Source organism: Lithobates pipiens, unplaced genomic scaffold (assembly GCF_037356315.1).
Source record: "Lithobates pipiens isolate NorthernLeopardFrog02 unplaced genomic scaffold, aLitPip1_a1.2 Scaffold_18, whole genome shotgun sequence".
NCBI lineage: Eukaryota > Metazoa > Chordata > Amphibia > Anura > Ranidae > Lithobates > Lithobates pipiens.
The window spans coordinates 620781244-620804985 of record NW_027507758.1 but is presented as its reverse complement, the minus strand read 5'-3'; the positions used below and the strand labels follow the sequence as shown (position 1 = coordinate 620804985).

Genomic DNA, 23742 nt, shown 5'->3' with positions numbered 1-23742 from the left:
CCTGTTTTCACAGAACATCGGCAGTGTATATAGTAAGGTACATGATATAATCACGAAACATTGTTAGTCCACCCACTGATAATCAACAACATGGGCGCCTCCAAGGTGGCGACAACATTTTGCCTCCTTAGCAGTTGTTCTATCAAAACAGCCAACTCGTATGTACCGTACTGTACACGCTGCCGGTGTTCTATGAAAACAGATAACTCGTTTAAATCTCCAATTATAGCTGTTGGTCCACCAGAAGTAATGTGGTTGGAGATTTTGACGAGTTGGCTCTTTTCACAGAACACCGGCCCCGTAAGTGGGGGGAAATGTTCTGACCCTGAAGGGGGTAATCTAGGTTTCCACACTATATATGTGTGTATCATCATTGGGGATGAGCTCCGGCGTGTTCGCATACTCCACGTGCAGAGCCCGCCAGGAAGTCGGCGCAGCGCAGCGTTAATCACAGGCAGTGAGACATTGCCCTGATCTCTGCACCTGCGCATCGGGGCAATCTCTCACTGCCTGTGATTAGCGCAACGCTGCGCCAACTTCCTGGCGGGCTCTGCATGTGGAGTATGCGAACACGACTGGAGCTCATCCTTAATCATCATCTGTTGGAGATAAAAGACATCACAGTGACTATGGAGGAAGAGGACGGACATGACGGGGGGTTACTGGGTGTAAATAGAAAATAAGATCTTATTACCTCCTCTACTGCCACTTCCAGCAATGTCTCATCTCTACTTCCTCCCGTCTCACCTCTCACCTGGAACTTCCTGTCTGTACCTGACATCACTTCCTTTCTTCCATAGAGACATCCTGTCTTGAAATACATGAGATCGCCATCTTGTGGAGCTCAGAGGAACTGCAGCCCAGAGAAACATCTCATAGTGTGAACACGGCCTTGTGCTGTGTGTATGTACTGTATATCCTTATAGATGGGTCATCTCCACTCCCACCAAGGGGGATAGAAATATATCACTGTCTAGTTCAGCCTTTCTCAGCCTTCTTCCTCCAAAGGTTTCTAGAGGTTTCTTGAGCAATAAACAATTTCTGTCTTTCAGTAACAACTGACATCAATGTCTTCCCACTGATGATGATGTAAGAATGTACTTCTTCTATGAGGAGATCCTTCTCCAATTGGTCACTAATGTAAGGGATCACTACAATGACCACTTAAAATTGTCATTCTTCACAGATGACTTCCCTTTTACATAACGCGCCACACGTTTCCTTGTCATCGATTATGCTGGAGTTCCAAAGATTTAGCCAGTAAAAGTAATTTCTCCAGCCAGTGAAGATAAAAAAATTAAATGTTTTCCCTGCCCTCATCTCAATTACGGCAGTTGACAGGTTATTACCCATTTAAGGTTTGCTCTTCCTCTCTATGCTACTTAGCTATATCCTTACCTTCAAATCTCTATCGGCTTCTTTCATTCAACTATTTACAACTTTTACATAGAGCTCAAGCATACCACAGCTTCTATACCACTAAAACTTTATTGTGGCTAGGTTGCATAAATGTCCTCAATATGGCTATTGACTCTCGATATCTCTATTTATTCCAAACGATCCCACAAAAAGTCCCGCATTCCTTCCTAACCACCTGTCTACTAGGCACTTATATCTCTTTCCTGCCCAGGCCATTTTTCAGCACTATCACACTTTGAATTAATTGCACGGTCATCTGTTAGAGAAATTAGATTCTTATTTATAATCATTTAACCACCGCACGCCGATGTACGTCCTATTTTTGAAGAGGGATATCTCGGTAACGGCAGCAGCTGCTGCCACAACCGAGATATCCATCTCTACAGGCGCCGGTCCTCTGTACGATAACGGTGGTCTCCGCTGCGGATTCGCTGCGAGATCACTGCTATCGGCGGCGGGAGAGGTGCCACCCCCCCCTCCCGCACCTTCCGCTGCTTACCGGAGCCGTCGGTAGCGGCGGAGGCGATCTGGTCCTTTTGCTAGCTGGGTATGGAGACGAGTGAGGGTAAGATGGCCCCCACTCGTCTCTATACCATAGGAGGGCGGAAGCGACGTCAAAACGCCACTTCCGCCCATACCTCTTAAAGGTATATTTTTTTTAAATGTAATTTTTTCTTTTTTTTTTTTTTTTTGTTGCATTTTAGTCCAAATATGAGATGTGAGGACTTTTTGACCCGACATCTCATATTTAAGAGAACCTGTCATGCTTTTTTTCTATTACAAGGGATGTTTACATTCCTTGTAATAGGAATAAAAGTGATCCATTTTTTTTTTTTTTTACAGTGTAAAAATAAATAAAATCAATTAAAATAAATAAGAAAAAAAACCCCCATCACGACGAGCTTGCACACAGAAGCGAGCGCATACGTGAGTAGCGCCCGCATATGAAAACGGTGGTCAAACCACACATGTGAGGTATCGCCGCGATCGGTAGAGCAAGAGCAATAATTCTAGTCCTAGACCTCCTCTGTAACGCAAAAAATGCAACCTGTAGAATTTTTTAAATGTCGATTATGGAGATTTTTGAGGCTAAAAGTTTGACGCCATTCCACGAGCAGGCGCAATTTTGAAGCGTGACATGTTGGGTATCAATTTACTCGGCGTACCATTATCTTTCACAATATAAAAAAAAATTGGGCGAATTTTACTGTTGTCTTATTTTTTTATTCAAAAAAGTGAATTTTTTCCAAAAAAGTGCGCTTGTAAGACCGCTGCGCAAATACGGTGTGAAAAAAAGTATTTCAATGACCGCCATTTTATTCTCTAGGGCAGTGATGGCGAACCTTGGCACCCCAGATGTTTTGGAACTACATTTCCCATGATGCTCATGCACTCTGCAGTGTAGTGGAGCATCATGGGAAATGTAGTTCCAAAACATCTGGGGTGCCAAGGTTTGCCATCATTGCTCTAGGGTGTTAGAAAAAAAACAATATAAAATGTTTGGGGGTTCTAAGTAATTTTATAGCAAAAAAAAACTGTTTTAAACATGTAAACACCAAATCTGAAAAAGAGGCCTGGTCCTTAAGTGGTTAATGAATGCTTGCATGAGATTGTTTAGAAGTAGTAGAATTTCATATTAACCAATATATATTATTCCGTAGATATAGAAAGTCTTCATCTTTAGATGTTCATCTTTAGATGACCTCTCTGCTTCATGCTGATAATTTTTACTGGGTGAAAGTTCATTAGAATAGATTCAAGTTATATAGAATTGTTTAGAGTCCTTGAAATGCATGTAAATCACAGAGATAACATGGTTAATTTTTAGTTACTAATTAGAAGAAGAGAGAACTTTTGACAGCAGTGAAATACAGCCTGATAAGATAAGAACATCTTATACAGGTGGTTTAGAAATAATTAAAGTTATGTACAGTACATTAATTAAGCTTGACAGGGCCAAACAAAGGTCTGCTTATGCCCTCATTAAAACTGTTAAAATAAATTGAATAAGGAAATACTGATATATGTATATATTAATAATTAGACAATATTGAATAAAGTAATTGGCTTTGTATGGAATGTATATATGTGTATGTGCATATATATGTGTGTGTGTGTGTATTTTATGTAAATAATACAGTACTTTTGCACATAGAATTGTGTAGTGAAAAACAATAACACATATAACACATTTGGTGGGATTATTGAAAGTTCATTCTCCCAAAGTCATAAATCTGTCTTATCAGGACAAGGAGGGTTTGATTTAACACAGCTGGGTGCCATACTGTCTCTACACAGGTGTTCTTAATTGGACAAAAACAGTTATAAATCACTTTAATGAACATATAGGAATTCTGGGAATGAATATGTTTGTCTGGTTGTAGAGCAGGTGTCAGATTTATGAATAGTTACATTGATGTAGATTTTAGCAACCAACCATATCTTGGAGAGATGGTTAAGATAAGGCTTGTAAAAGGGTATATAAATGCAAGTTCTACAATTGCTAGCCCTTGTACACACGGTCGGAGATTCCGACGGAATGTGTCCTATCGGACCGCTTTGTCGGATATTCCGACTGTGTGTGGTCTGCATCGGACTGGTCCGTCGGATATTCCGACGGACCAAGTTTTCCAACTTGCCGGTAAAATTTTCCAACAAAATGCTCCTATCGGACATACTCCAATCATGTGTAGCCTACTCCGAGGGACAAAGTGCCACTCATGCTCAGATCAAATTCCTAGACCAAAGCTATTGGCTACTAGCCTGAATGTAGTCCCGTCGTAATGAAATAACGTCATCACGTTATGTACAATCGGATTTTCCGACAACTTAGTCCGACCGTGTGTATGCAACATCACTTCCGGACCTCTTCCGGAATTAATCCGTCGGAATTACTCCGACGGATTTGGTTGTCGGAATCTCCGACCGTGTGTACAAGGGCTTAGACAGACAAGTCAGATAGGAGCTCATAAGGCTGAACTCTATGTATGCTGCCCTATTGCATGGGTCATAGAGGTCAGAACCAATGGGCAAATATCTGTTCAGATAGGCGTCTATCAGGCTGACTGTTTGTCTATGCTGAATTATCTGTCCTTTTGTTGTAACTTGTCTCCTCGTACGAGTCAAATAAAGGAAGCTTCTTAACTTGATCCAGAGTGTGGTCTCAGGTGAAATTCGCTCACATCATGCAACACTGTACCCCAAAATGTGTGTCATGGTGCCAGGGGCCCGTAAGCATCTCCAGGACATATCTGGTATGTTAGGATCGATTTTATGTAGAATAATAAGACAGCAATACCACTTAAGCCGCGTACACACGGGCGGACTGTATGGCCAACTTAGTCCATCAGACAATCCAACGGACAGTCCGTCCTACTTTCGAATGAACGGACTTGACCACACACACGGATGCAAAACAGTCCGTCGAAAGTTTGCGCGATGACGTGTACAGCACGTACGACGGGACTAGAAATAGGAAGTCCAATACACAGCAATGCAACCTTTCGCCGTGTAAATCCTTTCTGAGCATGCGCCATACTTAGTCCGTCGAACTAGCCTACTCACGAGCGGATTGTCCGCTGAAACCAAAGTACGACGGACAATATTACGGAAATTCCGAAATACTTAGTCCGCCAGACTGCACGCTGAAAAAGTCAGCTGAAGCCCACACACGAGCGGACTGTCCGCTGAAATGTGTTTCGACGGACTAAGTTGGCCAGACAGTCCGCCCGTGTGTACGCGGCTTTAGACACAACTCAGTAATTTCGTTCTTGAGCATGTTGCACAATTTAGAAGATAAAACTTTTATAACCTAACAAGCATTGGGTGTATTTGAGAAAAATGTATATTTATTCTGTTGTAGCCCTCATAAATCCGACAATCTGTGGGTGTAGCATAGCACTGAAGCTTGGGGGTGAAGACCTAACATCGCACTATGCCCCTCTCACCTATACACAGAGTGTGTCTCTCTCTCCCTCTTTGTCACTACCTTTTTCTGTTTCTCCCTCTTCCCCTCTCTTTCTGTCTCTCCCTCTTTGTCTCTCTCTCTCTCTTTCTTTAACGGTTTCTCCCTCTCTCTTTCTGTCTCTCTCTCTTATGGTTTCTCCCTCTCTCTCCCTCTTTCTGTCTCTCTCTCCCTCTTCTTATCTCTATCTCCCTCTCTGTCTCTTTTTCTGTCTCTCTCTTCCTCTTTGTCTCTCTCTCTTTGGTTCTCCCTCTCTCTCAGTCTCTCCCTCTTTGTCTATTTCTCTCTCTGTCTCCCCCTCTTTCTCTCTCTCTTTGTTTCTCCCTCTCTCTTTCTGTCTCTCCCTCTTTGTCTCTCTCTCTCTCTTTCTTTAACGGTTTCTACCTCTCTCTGTCTCTCTCTCTTATGGTTTCTCCCTCTCTCTCCCTCTTTCTGTCTCTCTCTCCCTCTTCTTATCTCTATCTCCCTCTCTGTCTCTTTTTCTGTCTCTCTCTTCCTCTTTGTCTCTCTCTCTTTGGTTCTCCCCCTCTCTCAGTCTCTCCCTCTTTGTCTATTTCTCTCTTTGTCTCCCCCTCTTTCTCTCTCTTTTTGTTTCTCCCTCTCTCTTTCTGTCTCTCCCTCTTCCTCTCTCTTTCTGTCTCTCACTCTTTGTTTCTCCCTCGCTCTTTGTCTCTCTCTCCCTCTCTCTCTATGTCTCTCTTCCCCTTTGTCTCTCTCTTTCTGTCTCTCTCTCTTACAGTTTCTCCCTCTGTCTCTCCCTCTTTCTTTCTCTCCCGCTTTGTCTCTCTTTCTCCCTCTACCTTTGTCTCTCTCTCTCTTTCCGTCTATGTCTCTCTCTCTTTCTGAGTCTCTTTCTGTCTTTCTTTGTCTCTCTATCTTACTGTCTCTGTGTCTCTCTCTGTCACTTTATGTCTTTCTCTCTCTCTATCACCTTATGTCTCTGTCTCTCTCTGTCTGTCTTTCTCTGCGCTGTCTCTTTAAACCAAATGTAAAACTAGTTCGTAAAATATAGTCTGAGTTAATTCAATATAAAATTCATACATATATATATATATATATATATATATATATATATATACAGTGCCTTGCGAAAGTATTCGGCCCCCTTGAACTTTTCAACCTTTTGCCACATTTCAGGCTTCAAACATAAAGATATAAAATTTTTATTTTTTGGGAAGAATCACCAAGTGGGACACAATTGTGAAGTGTAACGAAATCTATTGGATTTTTGAAACTTTTTTAACTAATAAAAAAATGAAAAGTGGGGCGTGCAAAATTATTCGGCCCCCTTGCGTTAATACTTTGTAGAGCCACCTTTTGCTGCGATTACAGCTGCAAGTCGCTTGGGATATGTCTCTATCAGTTTTGCACATCAAGAGACTGAAATTCTTGCCCATTCTTCCTTGCAAAACAGCTCGAGCTCAGTGAGGTTGGATGGAGAGCGTTTGTGAACAGCAGTTTGCAGCTCTTTCCACAGATTCTCGATTGGATTCAGGTCTGGACTTTGACTTGGCCATTCTAACACCTGGATACGTTTATTTGTGAACCATTCCTTTGTAGATTTTGCTGTATGTTTGGGATCATTGTCTTGTTGGAAGATAAATCTCCGTCCCAGTTTCAGGTCTTTTGCAGACTCCAACAGGTTTTCATCCAGAATGGTCCTGTATTTGGCTGCATCCATCTTCCCCTCAATTTTAACCATCTGCCCTGTCCCTGCTGAAGAAAAGCAAGCCCAAACCATGATGCTGCCACCACCATGTTTGACAGTGGGGATGGTGTGTTGAGGGTGATGAGCTGTGTTGCTTTTACGCCAAACATATCGTTTTGCATTGTGGGCAAAAAGTTCAATTTTTGGTTTCATCTGACCAGAGCACCTTCTTCCACATGTTTGGTGTGTCTCCCAGGTGGCTTGTGGCAAACTTTAGACAAGACTTTTTATGGATATCTTTGAGAAATGGCTTTCTTCTTGCCACTCTTCCATAAAGGCCAGATTTGTGCAGTGTACGACTGATTGTTGTCCTATGGACAGACTCTCCCACCTCAGCTGTAGTTCTCTGCAGTTCATCCAGAGTGATCATGGGCCTCTTGGCTGCATCTCTGATCAGTCTTCTCCATGTCTGAGCTGAAAGTTTAGAGGGACAGCCAGGTCTTGGTAGATTTGCAGTGGTCTGATACTCCTTCCATTTCAAAATGATTGCTTGCACAGTGCTCCTTGGGATGTTTAAAGCTTGGGAAATCTTTTTGTATCCAAATCCGGCTTTAAACTTCTCCACAACAGTATTACGGACCTGCCTGGTGTGTTCCTTGGTCTTCATGATGCTCTCTGCGCTTTCAACAGAACCCTGAGACTATCACAGAGCAGGTGCATTTATACAGAGACTTGATTACACACAGGTGGATTCTATTTATCACCATCAGTCATTTAGGACAACGTTGGATCATTCAGAGATCCTCGCTGAACTTCTGGAGTGAATTTGCTGCACTGAAAGTAAAGGGGGCGAATAATTTTGCACGCACCACTTTTCAGTTTTTTATTTGCTAAAAAAGTTTAAATTATCCAATAGATTTCGTTCCACTTCACAATTGTGTCCCACTTGTTGGTGATTCTTCACAAAAAATTAAAATGTTATATCTTTATGTTTGAAGCCTGAAATGTGGCAAAAGGTTGAAAAGTTCAAGGGGGCCGAATACTTTCGCAAGGCACTGTATACACAGTACATGTACAAATCAAATAATCACGTGATCAAAAAAAAAGTCCAATTTCAAGTGTCCAAGTGTTTTCAAAGTGCTCCGTGCTCCAAAGATATATAAAGTGCTCTGTGCTCCAAAGATATATAAAGTGCTCTGTGCTCCAAAGATATATAAAGTGCTCCAGTGCAAAGTAAGGTGCTCCTCAGAAAAGTGTAGCCAGCCTCTTACCAGACAGGGGAGATCTCCAGTTATAGAGATCAAATTGCGTTAATAACTCTCCTGCATCGCTGACGTTCTCAAAATCCGGTTAGCTCAAAATCCCCATCTGTAAGAAATGGCAGCAGTGTCCCCACTACTGGAGTATATGCCTGGTACCTCACACCATGTCCAGGTAATCAGTCACCATATATATTACATATAAGGAAGAACATAGCGCGGCTTCTTCTTTTATTAACCACTTCAGCCCCGGAAGGTTATAACCCCTTAATGACCAGGCCATTTTTTGCGATACGGCACTGCGTTACTTTAACCAACAATTGCGCAGCTGTGCCACGCTGCACCCAAATAAAATTGGTGTCCTTTTTTTTACCACAAACAGAGCTTTCTTTTGATGGTATTTGATCACCTCTGCATTTTAAATTTTTTGCGCTATATACAAAAAAAGACAGACAATTGTGAAAAAAAAAAAACAATATTTTTTATTTTCTGCTATAAAACACACCCAATATTGTGTATTTTAAAAATATAATATATTCATCAATTTAGGCCAATTTGTATTCTGCTACATATTTTTGGTAAAAAAAAAAGAGTGTATATTGATTGGTTTACGCAAAAGTTATAGCGTCTTCATAATAGGGGATAGATTTATGGCATTTTTATTATTATTATTTTTACTAGTAATGGTGGTGATCTGCGATTTTTAGCGGGACTGCGACATTGCGGTGGTCAGATCACCTGGCATTTTTGATACTTTTTTGGGAACCAGTCATTACAGTCACATTATTACAGTAATCAGCGCTAAAAATATGCACTGACATTGTACTAATGACACTCTCAGGGAAGGGGATAACATCAGGGGCAATCAAGAGATTAAATGTGTTCCCCCAGTGTGTTTACTAACTGTATGGGGGATGGGCTGCCTGGGACAATGCACAGATCCGTCTTCCTGCATAGCAGTAATCCCCTGACAGAACGGAGATCTGCCTTGTTTACGTTGGCAGATCCCTGTTCTGTCACTGTGGGGAACGATCGCAGGTGGCCAGCGGACATCGAGTCTGCCGTACCCATTAATTGGCTCCCCCATGACCAATTAGCGCACATGCCCACGGATCGCCATGTATGAGTCTGACGTAAAAATAAAATACTGTCCCAGTGGTACTACACTCTGGAAAAAATCCACAAGATGTTCTCTCAGAGTACTGACCTTTGTTGGAGATGTGGGGAGGTGACTTGGTCGCTCCTTCACGTCTTCTGGTCCTGTCGCATCCTTCAGCCCTTTTGGACAGAAGTGCATCGCATAGTGAAAAAATTCACTGACCGGGAGGTGCCGGCGACCCCTGAGTTCTTCCTTCTACATCACCACGGGATTCCTAGTAAGGTCTACAGGAGATCTATTCTGCCTCTCCTGCTCACAATGGCTAAAAGCTGCATCTCCCTGCCCTGGAAGCAGACACAGCCCCCAGCCCAAAGGATCTCTGGCCTTCACCTTGGTCAACATCACAAAGCCTATCTCCTGCGTTCCCATTTAAAGACTTGCTTTGCTGACATCCCTTCTGGCTCCAGATCCTGCTTGCTGTTCCACTACATTGATCCCTAACTTTTGGCTTGGCTTACTATCCATTCCGGTTACTGAACTTTGGCTATGTTTTGACTACATTTGTTCTTTTTACTTTTATTATTAAACAAGTGTGATTTAACTGTACTTGTGTCTCGGCCTGATTTCATGGTTTCTGACACCAAGTCATTAAGGTTTTGAGGCTCCCTCCACATATTTTCTATGGGATTAGGGTCTGGAGACTGTCTAGGCCACTCCAGGACCTTAATGTGCTTCTTCTTGAGCCACTCCTTGCTGCCTTGGCCACGTGTTTTGGGTCATTTTCATGCTGGAATACCCATCCATTACCCATTTTCAATGCCCTAGCTGAGGGAAGGAGGTTCTCACCCAAGAGTTGAAGGTACGTGGCCCCTTCATGATTTCTGACACCAAGTCATTAAGGTTTTGAGGCTCCCTCCACATATTTTCTATGGGATTAGGGTCTGGAGACTGGCTAGGCCACTCCAGGACCTTATTGTGCTTCTTCTTGAGCCACTCCTTTGCTGCCTTGGCCATGGGTTTGGGGTCATTGTCATGCTGGAATACCCATCCACGCCCCCATTTTCAATTCCCTAGCTGAGGGAAGGTTTTTACCCAAGATTTGATGGTACGTGGCCCCCGTCCATTGTCTCTTTGATGCAGTGAAGTTGTCCTGTCCCCTTAGCACAAAAAAACACCAACAAAGCATAATGTTTCCACCTCCATGTTTGACGGTGGGGATCTTGGGGGCAGCATTCCTTCTCCTCCAAACATGGCAAGTTAAGTTGATGCCAAAGAGTTCGATTTGGGTCTCATCTGACCTCAAAGCTTTCACCCAGTTCTCCTCTGAATCATTTAGATGTTCATTAGAAAACCTCAGATGGTCCTGTTCATGTGCTTTCTTGAGCAAGGGGACCTTGCAGGGGCTGCAGGATTTCAATCCTTCATGGCATAGTGTGTTACCAATTGTTTTCTTGGTGCCTATGGTCTCAGCTGCCTTGAGATCATTGCCCAGATTCTCCCATGTAGTTCTGGGCTGATTCCTCACTGTTCTCATGATCATTGAAACTTCACGAGGTGAGATCTTGCATGGAGCCCCAGATCGAGGGAGATTGACATTTATTTTGTGCTTCTTCCATTTGTGAATAATTGCACCATCTGCTTGGCGATGGTCTTGAAGCCCATTCTAGCCTTGTGTAGGTCTACAATCTTGTCCCCGACATCCTTGGACAGCTCTTTTGTCTTGGCCATGGTGGAGCGATTGGAATCTGATTGATTGTTTGATTGCTTCTGTGGGCAGGTAACAAGCTGAGATTAGGAGAACTCCCTTTAACCGCTTCCCGACCGCCTCACACCAATATACGTCGGCAGAAGGGCACATACAAGCAGAATCACGTACCTGTACATTGCACTTTAAGAGGAGGCGCGCTTGCGGGAAGCTCAGTGAGTAGGATCGCAGGTCCCGCAGACTCGATCGCCGCGGGGATACCCGCGATCGCCTCACGGAGAGGAAGAACGGGGAGATGCTAAAGTAAACAAGCATCTCCCTGTTCTGCCTAGCAACAGTGACACTGATCTCTGCTCCCTGTGATCGGAGCAGAGATCAGTGATGTGTAAAACACAGCCACGCCCCCCCCACAGTTAGCAACACACCTCTAGGACACACTTAACCCCTACACTGCCACCTAGTGGTTAACCCCTTCACTGCCAGTATCATTTACACAGGAATCAGTGCATTTGTATAGCACTGATTGCTGTATAAATGACAATGGTCCCAAAAATGTGTTTTGCGCAAACCAATCAATAATCGCTTATTGCGATTTTTTTTATACCAAAAATATGTAGAAGAATACGTATCGGCCTAAACTGAGGAAAAAAAATTTGTTTTTATATTTTTTGGGGGATATTTATTATAGCAAAAAAGTAAAAAATAATGCGTTTTTTTCAAAATTGTCGCTATTTTTTTGTTTATTGCGCAAAAAATAAAAACTGCAGGGGTGATCAAATACCACCAAAAGAAATCTCTATTTGCGGGAAAAAAAGGACGTCAATTTTGTTTGGGAGCCACGTCGCACAACCGCGCAATTGTCAGTTAAAGCGGCGCAGTGCCGAATCGCAAAAAGTGCTCTGGTCAGGAAGGGGATAAAATCTTCCGGGGCTGAAGTGGTTAAGTGACTGCTCCTAATCTCAACTCGTAACCTGTATAGAAGACACCTGGGAGCCAGAAATCTTTCTGATTGATAGGGGATCAAATACTTATTTCACTCATTAAAATGCAAATCAATTTATAACGTTTTTCTGGATTTGTTTGTTGCTATTCTGTCTCTCACTGTTAAAATAAACCTACCATTTAAATGATCGACTCATCATTTCTTTGTCAAGCAGGGGATCCAACACTTTTTTCCCCTCACTGTATATATACTAAAAAATATACACACTGGTGTGAGAGCAATAATTCTAAGCCCGTTTACTTCCTAAAAAAAAAGAGTGATGTATTTATTTACCCTTGATAAACCATTGCGCTAACATCATCTGATATAAAGAAAAATGTAACTACCACCATTTTATTCTCCAGGGCCTCTGCTTTGAAAAAATATATGTTTGGGGGGGTTTGAGCTAATCTTCAAGACCAAAATGTGCATTTTAACAGATGGAAGAGAGCTAGATGGAATCACTAAGCTGTGGGCACCCGCTAAACGGTAGAGCTCCCCCTAGCTGCAGCCTGGTAATAACAATACTAGAAGGACTATTCATTTACCTGTTTCTTTAGAAACATCTTCAGAGATATAGAGTCTTTTTACAAAAATGTACACAGCAATTCATTTGGTAAACGTTCATGTACATTCCTTATATGTGAATGTGGGGTCAAAAAAAAAAGATTTATTAGGATGTTTGCTCTGCTGGTTGAATGTTTTCCATTTATTTGAGATGTAAAGTACCACATTTATCCACTAGATGGTGCTAATTTGTAAAATACTTAGTGCCATCTAATGGCCAAATGCAATATTTTCCATTTTAAAACAACGATGGTCAGTTTAATACTATTGGTTTATTTAGCTTACGTTCTTCAATGTCTACTTTATTCATAAGTGATTGAGTATGATCTCAGTAATTTATATGAGCCCATGGAAAAGACTAGAAATTGCAAAAATGGACTTTGTAGGCACACACATAATGTGTGTGTGCCTACAAAGTCCATTTTTGCAATTTCTAGTCTTTTCCATTCCATAGTGGGGCGTTGACATATTTCTATTAGTGCATTCACTGTGTCACCCTGTGAGGATACACGCTAAATTCCATTTTTTTTTTTTACTTTATATGAGCCCATGCCTGACAAATTAAAATAAGGGATCTACTCATTACAAAATTAGTTGCAAGCATTTGCCCAGCCATTACAAATTCTGTCCGGAAATGTAAAAAAAGCTGTGATTTCCTGGGATCATCAGCTCCATCTTTTGGCAACAATGCGGTATTTTTCCTAAACTACCTACATAAAAAAAGAAATACGGCATTATGGCCACTAGATGGAGCCAATGATCATAGGAAATCAGTGACTGAAACAAAATATGGCCAATTTTTGTCACGGCTGGGCCAAATGTTGGTCATGGTCACATTCTTTTAACACATTTCTAAAAAAATAGACCTCTAAGTGTTTGTGGAAGTTTACACCACAAAATATACTCAGCCAATGAAAGGTGATGACTCCATTTTTATTTTTCTACCGCTATCAATGGCCAACACGGTACAACACTTCATCCATGTCTTTGGTGATCTCTGATCTCCTTATCAACTGTTTCTTCCATGATGAAGATCAGCCATGGAGTATATCTGAGGTGTATATCAGGGTGTGCTTCTTCCCCACATGAGAGCTGTGATGTCCAGCAACATTCATATAGAAGACATTTCCCACACTCAAGGCACTAATACACCTCGAGGGTTGTGTGGGATCTCTGATGTACAGGAAGACGGGACTTCAGTGAGGAACAATTCCCTCACTCAGGACAGGAAAGTGGCTTCTTCCGCGTGTGAGATCTCTGATGTATGGAAATATTGGACTTCAATGAAAAGCATTTCCCGCACTCAGAACAGGAATACGGCTTCTCCCACATGTGTGAAGATCAGATGTCAATGTAAAACATGTCTCACACTCAGGACAAGAATACTACTTGTCCCCCGTGTGAAACAAGATGTGATTTATTTGAAAACATTTCCAACACTCAGAACAGGAATATAGCTTTTCATCTGTCTGCAATTTCTGATGTCTGCAAAGAGAGGACTTGTCTGAAAAACATTTCCCACACTAAGGACAGGAAAACTGATTTTCCCCTGTGTGAGACCTCTGATGTCTGACAAGATGTGATTTACTTACAAAACATTTCCCGCACTCTGGACAGGAATACGGCTTTTCCCCTGTGTGAGATCTCAAATGTACATTAAGAGTGGATTTCCTTGAAAAACCTTTCCCACACTCAGGACAGGAATGTGGCTTCTCACCCGTGTGCCCTTTCTGATGATCATAAAGATGCGCCTTCTCTGTAAAACATTTCCCGCACTCAGGACAGGAAAATGGCTTCTCCCCTGTGTGAGATCTCTGATGGGAGATCAGATGTGAGTTACTTGCAAAAGATTTTCCGCACTCGGGACAGGAATACGGCTTCTCCCCTCTGTGAGATCTCTGATGTCTGTAGAGATTGGATGTCTGTGAAAAACATTTCCCGCACTCAGGACATGAATGTGGCTTCTCACCTGTGTGAGATCTTTTATGCACATAAAGACGGTGTTTAAAAAAGAAACTCTTCCCGCACTCAGTACAGGAAAAGCTCTTCTCTGTTGGAAGGACGGCCCCGTGTGATGCCGGATGGAGATTTGAGGTAGTCGGGTTTTCTCCTGGACTATACTGTGTGATGTCCTCATCTTCTACTTTACAGTCTGGAGACAAAGTGAGACAATCCTCTGAGGTTTTCCTCATCTCCCGTCCATCTACTAAAATAGAAATACAAAGATTATTACTAGACATGAGCTGATTGGTTCCCCTAAACCAGGACTCCGCCCACATCAGGCAGCTTTGTCTCTGAGGATCTTACAATTCCCCCCTCAAGGTAACTAGTAAATGGGTCCTCTGATCTCCTACCAGATCATTTCTTTATTCATGGACCTTAGTCAGAGAGTGAGGAAACAACGAGAACTGTCTTTTATAGGAGTGACAGTGATGAGGGGATTATAGGACGAGTGTCCCCTCCCCCTCTATCACTCATTGCCATCTTCCCAACACAAGAAGTCCTGCACTTCCTTATTTAGTCCATGATTTAGTCATGAATAACAGCGGGGCTGAGCCCCACCAGAGGTCAGAGAGTGAGGATGGGGGGAGAACAACCAAGATGAAGACTGGACTGATCCTGAAGACCCCCATCATTGGGTTATTGACTCCTCCCTCATTATCACTTTCTGTTTAAGGTTCCACATTTTGAGAATGTTATCACATTATTATCACCATGTAAAAGTCTGTGCTCCAATCAGATATAAAATTTCCAGCTAATAGAAAATGGGTGTAACAAAAGAGAATACGTATTATGTTTATATATAGCAGTGGGGAGATGGTGGAGAAGTCAGGAGTATGAAGCATACTACATATTGTATCAGAGTCAACAAATAGGACTATAAACTATCAGAATTATAAGATGTATAACAATGCATGTATATAATGCAGGGGTCAGGAGTATGTAAAATGCAATTTAATTCAGGACTCATATTGGTATTCTGAAGTCAGTAGAAGCTTAAATGTTTACATGAGACAAGTTGCAGAGGTCCCACACCACTGCCTCCCATCTCCTGAGACTGCACTCAGTGACTTGGGTCTGAGACTATACAGACATATCCCTCCACCCGGCACAGCCAGCAAATAACAGAGCAAGTAACCCTGGGAGAATTGTTCTGTCAGAGATCTTGCTAGACCCAGACATGGGCATGTGCCTTGGGTGTTCTGCCCCCAACTGCCTAGGTGGAGCAACGCCTATGGTGAAAATCAACATTTTGCCGCCAGCTGAACCCCAGAATCTCCATAAATCCAGTCTAGATATATAAATTGTGTTTGCAGCACAGAGAAGGAAGATTATCCGAGAGAAATACAGGAATACAGGACGGGGAACACAGCTCAGGAAAGTGACCAGGGGATTACAGGCTGATATCACCCAGTCCTTGCCCTACTCTGGACCAATCAGTGAGCAGTATGGGTGGAGGAATGTATTTAGTGTTAATGACCCACCTGTGCTGATCTCTGTAGGAGTGTCCTCCTCTATAAATGTCCCCGTTATTCCATCCTCCTCCATAGACTGCTGATCATCCCTCATGTACCTCTCTTCTTCTTCTGCTTTAACCTCAACTTTTATATCTATCAGATCTTCACCCTAAACCAAGAGAAGGATCAAAAATAATATCTGTAAAATATAAGCTTTAAAATTGTTACATCACATTAAAGCAAATTCCTGCCATCTCCACAAGTCCATGTTCTAGATGCTCCGTCCCACCAACCTTGTAATGGTGGGGGATGGTGTGATCTTCCTGAGTGGAATCCCGGGAATACAGAGGACGGGGACATCTCTCTGGTGGGTTCCTGGTATTAGGTGGCTCCATCATATTCTTGTGTCCTGAAAACTCCTCCATCACTCCATACTCCTCATCCTCCTCTTTATACTCTTCTTTAACAACAATATTATAATCCCCGAGGTTTACTCTCTAAAAATATCAAAAGAAAATCAATTGTAACAAACATACTTGTGTATAAATCATAACTATCAGTGATTGTTCCTCATCTACCTGATGATGGTGAGGGATGGTGTGACCTTCCTGTGTGGAATCCCGGGAATACAGAGGACGGGGACATCTCTCTGGTGGGTTCCCATTACTGGATCCATCTGCAGGAAACACACACACTGACTGAATATTATTATTATTATACAGCATTTATATAGCGCCAACAGTTTGCACAGCACTTTACAGCATGAGGGCAGAGTACAGTTCCAAAACAATTCAATACAGGAGGAGTCAGAAGGCCCTGCTCGTTAGAGCTTACGGTCTAAAAGAGAGGGTCAAGCGATACAAAAGGTAATAACAGTGGGGGATGAGCTGATGGAGAGTACATTTGCAAGGTGGAGGTAGAATAGTCTTCGATGAAGAGAAGGGTTTTCATGGATTGCCTAAAAGTGGACAGAGTAGGAGACTGTGGGTTAGATTGGGGTAGGGAGTTCCAAAGGATGGGAGAGGCTCAGGAGAAGTCTTGGAGGTGAACATGGGAAAATGTGATGAGGGAGCTGAAGAGCAGGATGTCTTGGGAGGTTCGAAGAGGAGGATTTGGTGGGTATTTTGAGACTAGGTTAGTGATATAGCTGGGGGCTGAGTTATGGAAATCTTTGCAAGTTATTGTTAGTATTTTGAATTGAATTCGTTGGACGAGAGGAAGCCAATGGAGAGATTGGCAGAGAGGGGTAGTAGACACTAAATGGTTGGTAAGATTGATAAATCTGGCAGCAGCATATATGATGGACTGAAGGGGGGATAGCCTATGTAAAGGCAAGCCAGTCGAGGCGAGAGATTACCAGAGAGAAGCTTTGTGGTGTCATTGGTTAGTAAGGGGCATATTTTGGAGATGTTGCGGCGGCAAGCTTTGGACAGTAATTGGATTTGGGTCCAAAAAGGATAGTTCAGAGTCCAAGATAACACCTAGCACCTTGGTTTCTGGGACGGGTTGATAGTTAAGGCATTAACCACTTCAGCCCTGGAAGGATTTACCCCCTTAATGACCGAGCCATTTTTTTGCATTATTTTAGCTGACAATTGCTCTTGCGGTGCTGTACCCAAACAAAATTGATGCCCTTTATTTCCCACAAATAGAGCTTTCTTTTGGTGGTATGATCACCTCTGCGTTTTTTATTTTTTTGCACTATAAACAAAAAAAGGCCGTAAATTTTTTTTTTTTAAAACTATATTTTTTACTTTCTGCTATAAAACACACCCCAAATAAATAAATAAAAAAAATTGAATTTCTTCATCAATTTAAGACAATTTGTATTCTGCTACATATTTTTGATAAAAAAAAAAAAAAAACCCTCCAAGAAGTCTATATTGAATGGTTTGCGCAAAAGTTATAGCGTCTACAAAATAGGGGATAGATTTAGGGCATTTTTTTTTATTTTTTACTAGTAGTAGCGGTGATCTGTGATTTTTAGCGGGTCTGCGACATTGTGGCTGACAGATCGGACACCTAACTGACATTTGACACTTTTTTGGGAACCAGTGGCATTATTACAGTGATCAGTACTAAAAACATGCACTGTTATTGTACTAAAGGCACTGGCAAGGAAGGGGATAACATCAGGGGTGATCAAAAGGGTTCACTGTGTTCCCTCAGTGTGTTTAAAAACTGTATGGGGGATGGGCTGCCTGGGACAACACACAGTTCAATCTTCCTGTATAGCAGAAAGACAGGAGAAATAGCTAAAATGTGTGACCGACCTGGCAAATCCGAAACAGCTAGCAACTATCATGTGTTTGGAGTTCTACATGATCTAAATTCTGTCTCTGTGGGGAATGATTGCGGGCGACCGGCGGACATAGAGTCCAACGGACCCGCTGATTGGCTCCCCCCCGCTGGCCAATCGACGCGCACACACAAAACGTCATGTACGAGCACCAATGTACACCTATGGCGATTCCCGCAGCCGAGCCAACCTGTTGCAGTACATCTACGAAGACTGAGTTTGAGGAAATTATGTGACATCCAGGCTGATATGTCGGTTAGTAAATTGGTGATGCGTGAGGAGACTGAAGGAGTGAGCTGAGGAGTAGACGGATAGATTTGGGGGTCCTCAGCATAAAAATGAAATATTGATAGCCATGGAAGACAATCAACTGACCCAGGGAGGAGGTGTAGATCGAGAATAGGAGAGGTCCAAGAAAAGAACCTTGGAGGACCCCAATGGAGAAAGGTAGAGGAGAGGAGAGGAGGAAGTAGAATTGTAAATGATACTGAAGGTGCTGTGGGATAGGTAGGATGAGAAATAGTGAAGAGTACAGAGACCAAAGCAGTAAAGTTTTTTGAGGAGCAGGGGGTGATCCACCATGCCAAAGGCAGCAAAGAGGTCCAGGAGTAGGAGCACGGAATAGTGTCCATTGGTTTTGGCCATTAGTAAATTGTTGTGAGTTTTAGGAGAGCAGTTTCTGTGGAGTGTTGAGGGCGAAATCCAGATTTAATGGACAGAGGCGAGTTTGTTGCAGGCAGAGCAGGTGTTCCAAAGGGCGCAGAAGGGGAGGCTGGTTTTGGGAAGAAGAGGAAGGGAAACTAAATTATGTGGATTGCAGCTGCTGCCAGAGGTTGCAAGGTGATTGGTGCATTGGGTATAGATAATGATGGAGGTTTGGGCATATATCACCAGTGGTTAGGAGAAGTAGAAGGGTGAGGGTGGTAATATAGGAGTGAGATTTTTATGAAGAGACATGCTTCAGCATTTTGTTTTTTTTTTCTTAGCAAGTGGGATTAGAATTAGGAGGAGGTGATGAGTGCACTGAATACATTGTTTCTATATGTTTTTCTGATGATGGGGGATCTAGGTGGAGCCTCCGTACTGCTCTCTCCTTTGCAATAAAGTCTCCTCTTACCCGGTGATGTGAGGGGCGGCTGATTGTCCATCATGACGTCCTTGTAGAGATCCTTGTGTCCTTCTAAATACTCCCACTCCTCCATGGAGAAATAGACAGTGACATCCTGACACCTTATAGGAACCTGACACACACAATGATACAGTCACCATCCAGACACATCCCTTGTCTGTTACTGGATAATGTCCCAGAATTCCCAGCACCGCTCACCTCTACTCTATGATCTCTCTGGTGACTTCTAGAATCTTCTTTTTATTTCTCTCTTCTATCAGGGAGGGAGGTGGAGGCAAGGTGAGGGTCATATGATCTCCAGACTCCACAGGAGGAAAACTCTAGATTTGAATACAAATAGTAAAATCTAATTACATTCCCAGAATCCTCCTCACTTCACTATTCAGGTCTCCATTTTATTAACGTTTCACTTCAGGCTGAGGTATAATTTGCTCACACAGGGCCCCTCACTCTGTAGGTTAAAAGCTTATCACAGGCATTCTGACATCATTACATACAACAGGGGTCCAACAGTCCTGTTTTGCATGCGAGGATTCCAAGGGTCCGGCCACATCCTGAGAGCATCAGAAAAAGAGTCAGCTGGAGGTCAGTGTGTTGTCATAGGATTCTCTGACTCTGGTTGGAGGGACATTGGGAGGAGGAGCTGTGGGGTCAGTGTGATGTCATAAGATTCTCAGACTCTGGTTGGAGGGACATTGGGAGGAGGAGCTGTGGGCTCAGTGTGATGTCATAGGATTCTCTGACTCTGGTTGGAGGGACATTGGGATGAGCTGTGGTGTCAGTGTGATGTCATAGGATTCTCTGACTCTGATTGGAGGGAAATTGGGAGGAGGAGCTGTGGGGTCAGTGTGATGTCATAGGATTCCCTGACTCTGGTTGGAGGGAAATTGGGAGGAGGAGCTGTGGGTCAGTGTGATGTCATAGGATTCTCTGACTCTGGTTGGAGGGAAATTGGGAGAAGGAGCTGTGGGGTCAGTGTGATGTCATAGGATTCTCTGACTCTGGTCAAAGGGACATTGGGAGGAGGAGCTGTTGGGTCAGTGTGATGTCATAGGATTCTCTGACTCTGGTTGGAGGGACATTGGGAGGAGGAGCTGTGGGGGGTCTCTCTGTGAGGTTTCTGTATACAGAATCACTTCTCCCGGGTGCGTCCCACCTCTCCTAAACTGAAAGGTGAACTTTGTCTTTGGGCTTTGCCAGGACACGTCATATTCCTATGATCTCCGTGTACTCTGGACACTTTACTGATCACATTTTAGGATGGATATCTGAGACTGGAATCATTATGGAGACATTCATTTCAAGACATTTTCCACTTTTTCTTCTTTCTTTGAATCTAATAAAATAAAGACATACATACTCCAACCCCTATCCCCCAATAATAAAAGTCGTACAATCTGCTCTGGCCCCCGTAAGTGGGGAAATGTTCTGCCCCTGGGGTTAATCTAGGTTTCCACACCATATATGTGTGTATCATCATCTGCTGGAGATAAAAGACATCACAGTGACTATGGAGGAGGAGGACAGACATGACGAGGGAGGTTACTGAGTGTAAATAGAAAATAAGATCTTATTACCTCCTCTACTGCTACTTCCAGCAACGTCTTCTCTCTACTTCTTCCCCACTTACCTCTCACTTGGAACTTCCTGTCTGTACCTGATATCACTTCCTGTCTATAGCTGACACCACTTCCTGTCTGTATTCCATAGAGAGGTCCTGTCTGGATAGAAGTGAGATCACCATCTTGTGGAGATCAAAGGAACTGTAGCCCCGAGAAATGTCTTTTAGTGTGCTGGGTGTGTATGTACTGTATATAAAAAAAATGGCATAGGGGTCCCCGCAAAATGCACACCAGACCTTTATTCGAGCACACAACATGGCAGGCCGCAGAAAAAGAGGGGGAACGAGAGAGCTCCCCCCTCTTGAACCATACCCGGCCACATGCCCTCAACATAGGGGGGGATGCTTTGGAGTTACCCCAAAACACCTTGTCCCCATGTTGATACCCCACAGCCCTTGCCCTTATCGCAATCTGGAAGCCCAGATCCCACCCTCCCTTCTGAATTGGTAACAGGTACATTGTAAAATAGACAGGAGACACTTTGGGACAAGTCCTTTATTAAAAAATAAAAATGTCCCACGATGTAGATCCATCTCATGGCGCTCGACTGACCGAAAAAAGAAAAAAAACAGCTCTGCCTTCATGGGAGGCTCCCGCCGAGTGACTCTTCTTCTCATTGACAGCTGTTATATAGCATGAGGCGGGACCACCCGGTGACGTAAACAGGTGGCCCCGCCCTCAGCTCTATAACAGCGGTCAATAAGAATCGTCACTCAGCGGGAGCCTCCCATGGAGGCAGAGCTGTTGCATTTTTTTTTCTTTTTCCGGTCCGTGTGGCAGAGTGAGTTGGATCTACATTGTGGGAGATTTGTTTTTTTTAATAAAAGGGACTTTAGGTGTCTCCTGTCTTTTTTTACAATTTTTTACACTTTTTTGTGTCAATGTACCCGTTACCAATTCAGATGGGGGTCCGGGGATCTGGGGGCTTCCAGATTCCGATAAGCCCCCTGCCTGCAGACCCCCACAATCACTGGGCAAGGTTTGTGGAGATGAGGCCCTTGTCCCCATCAACATGGGGACAAGGTTCTTTGGTGGTGACTCCAATGCACCCCCCCCAAGTTGAGGGCATGTGGCCTGGTACGATTCAGGAGGGGGGGCGCTCTCTTGCCCCCTCTTTTTCTGCGGCCTGCCAGACTGCGTGCTTGGATAAGGGTCTGATATGGATTTTGAGGGGCCCCTACACCATTAAAAAAAAAAAAATTGGTGCAGGGTTTCCCTTATAATCCATACCAGACCTGGAGGATCTGGTATGGATTTTAGGGGGACCCCTATGCCATTTTTAAAAAGAAATTGGTGCATTGTTGCCCTTAATATTCATACCAGACCTGACTGGTCTGGTATGCATTTTGGGGGGACCCCCACGCAATTTCGTTTTACATTTTGGTTTGGGGTTCCTCTTAATACTTATACCAGACCCAAAGGGCCTGGTAATGGACTAGGGGGGAACCCATGCTGTTTTTTTCAAATGGGTTTTATTTATATTGCCGAGACCTGACAATTCATTACAGCCGCAATCAGTTTTAAATTACAATTTTTCCTTTAGAAATGTCATTTTGCTGTGGTATTGTTCTAAACACGGGAAAACTGCGCCACTTTATAGGCATACTATAGACACCCCCCAGGCACGATATTTAAAGGAATATTTAATTTTTATTGTTTCACTTTAAGCATTATTAAAATCACTACGCCTGAAAAAACTGTAGTTTTTAAAAAAAATGTTTGCATTGATACATGTCCCCCCGGGGCAGGACCCGGGTCCCCAAACACTTTTTATGGCAATAAATTGCATATAAGCCTTTAAAATGAGAACTTTTGGTTTTTCAGGTTAATGTCCCATGGATTTTAACGGTGTTTTGCGGCTTTCAAATTTGCCGCGAACACCACATAATGTTCGCTGTTCGGCGAACACACGATGTTCGAGTCGAACTTACGTTCGACTCGAACATCGTGCTCATGCTAATTCAACAGTTGGCCGATTATAAAGACTTGAGCTCGGGAAACGAGATCCAAAGTTACAGAAAAGGTTGCAACTGTAATTCACTTTTGAGTCCCAACGGGGAAAGCAAATTAAATCATATATCCATTTTGTTTCTTTGTGAAGTAGGATTTTATCCTCATCTCTTTGTCTAGCAGAAGAATATATGTAATAAAGTGTATCTTTTAGATAAAATATATATTTTTGTATTGATTGCCTTCAAAATCCCATTACAGATAAAACAAACTGCGTCACTTCGACTATTGAAAATTTTAAGTTGGTAGATGCCACAGAACTCCAGCTCCCTCGCTGAGGATCCATGGTATCCTTTGAAATGTTCAGCAAAAGGGGGCTCATCACCTTCAGTCATAATACTAGAATCATGTTCTCCAATTCGCTTTCTGAGCTCCCTTTTGGTTTTTACCAACATATGTATCTTTTGACAGGGGCACATGATCATATAAACTACCCACCTAGAAAAGCAGTTTATGAAAAAACAAGTAAAGCATTTCATGCTTAAAGTTCCAAAATACTTTAGATTTGCTGACATATTTTTCCCATTTCACAGCTGAACATAATGGATGAGGGACTACCAAGGGAAGAGTGCTGTAGGCTC

At 42.9% G+C, this 23742-nt stretch overlaps 2 protein-coding genes and 1 long non-coding RNA gene across 3 annotated transcripts in view; all 3 read right to left on the bottom strand.

Moving 5' to 3' along the window:
- LOC143989468 (uncharacterized) overlaps positions 1-23742 on the bottom strand; it is a 109271-nt gene that overhangs the window by 6483 nt on the left and 79046 nt on the right. The window lies entirely within an intron of this gene.
- LOC143989491 (uncharacterized) lies at positions 13556-16844 on the bottom strand. Its single transcript, XM_077489632.1, has 4 exons — positions 16680-16844; positions 16395-16598; positions 16129-16270; positions 13556-14849 (listed from the first exon to the last, which is right to left on the bottom strand). Exons 1-4 carry the CDS (start codon positions 16824-16826, stop codon positions 14167-14169), a joined length of 1176 nt encoding a protein of 391 aa, XP_077345758.1. The 5' UTR covers positions 16827-16844; the 3' UTR covers positions 13556-14166.
- On the bottom strand, positions 18020-21357 carry LOC143989528 (uncharacterized). Its single transcript, XR_013277044.1, has 3 exons — positions 21107-21357; positions 19728-19849; positions 18020-19641 (listed from the first exon to the last, which is right to left on the bottom strand). It is a non-coding gene; the product is annotated as an uncharacterized LOC143989528 (long non-coding RNA).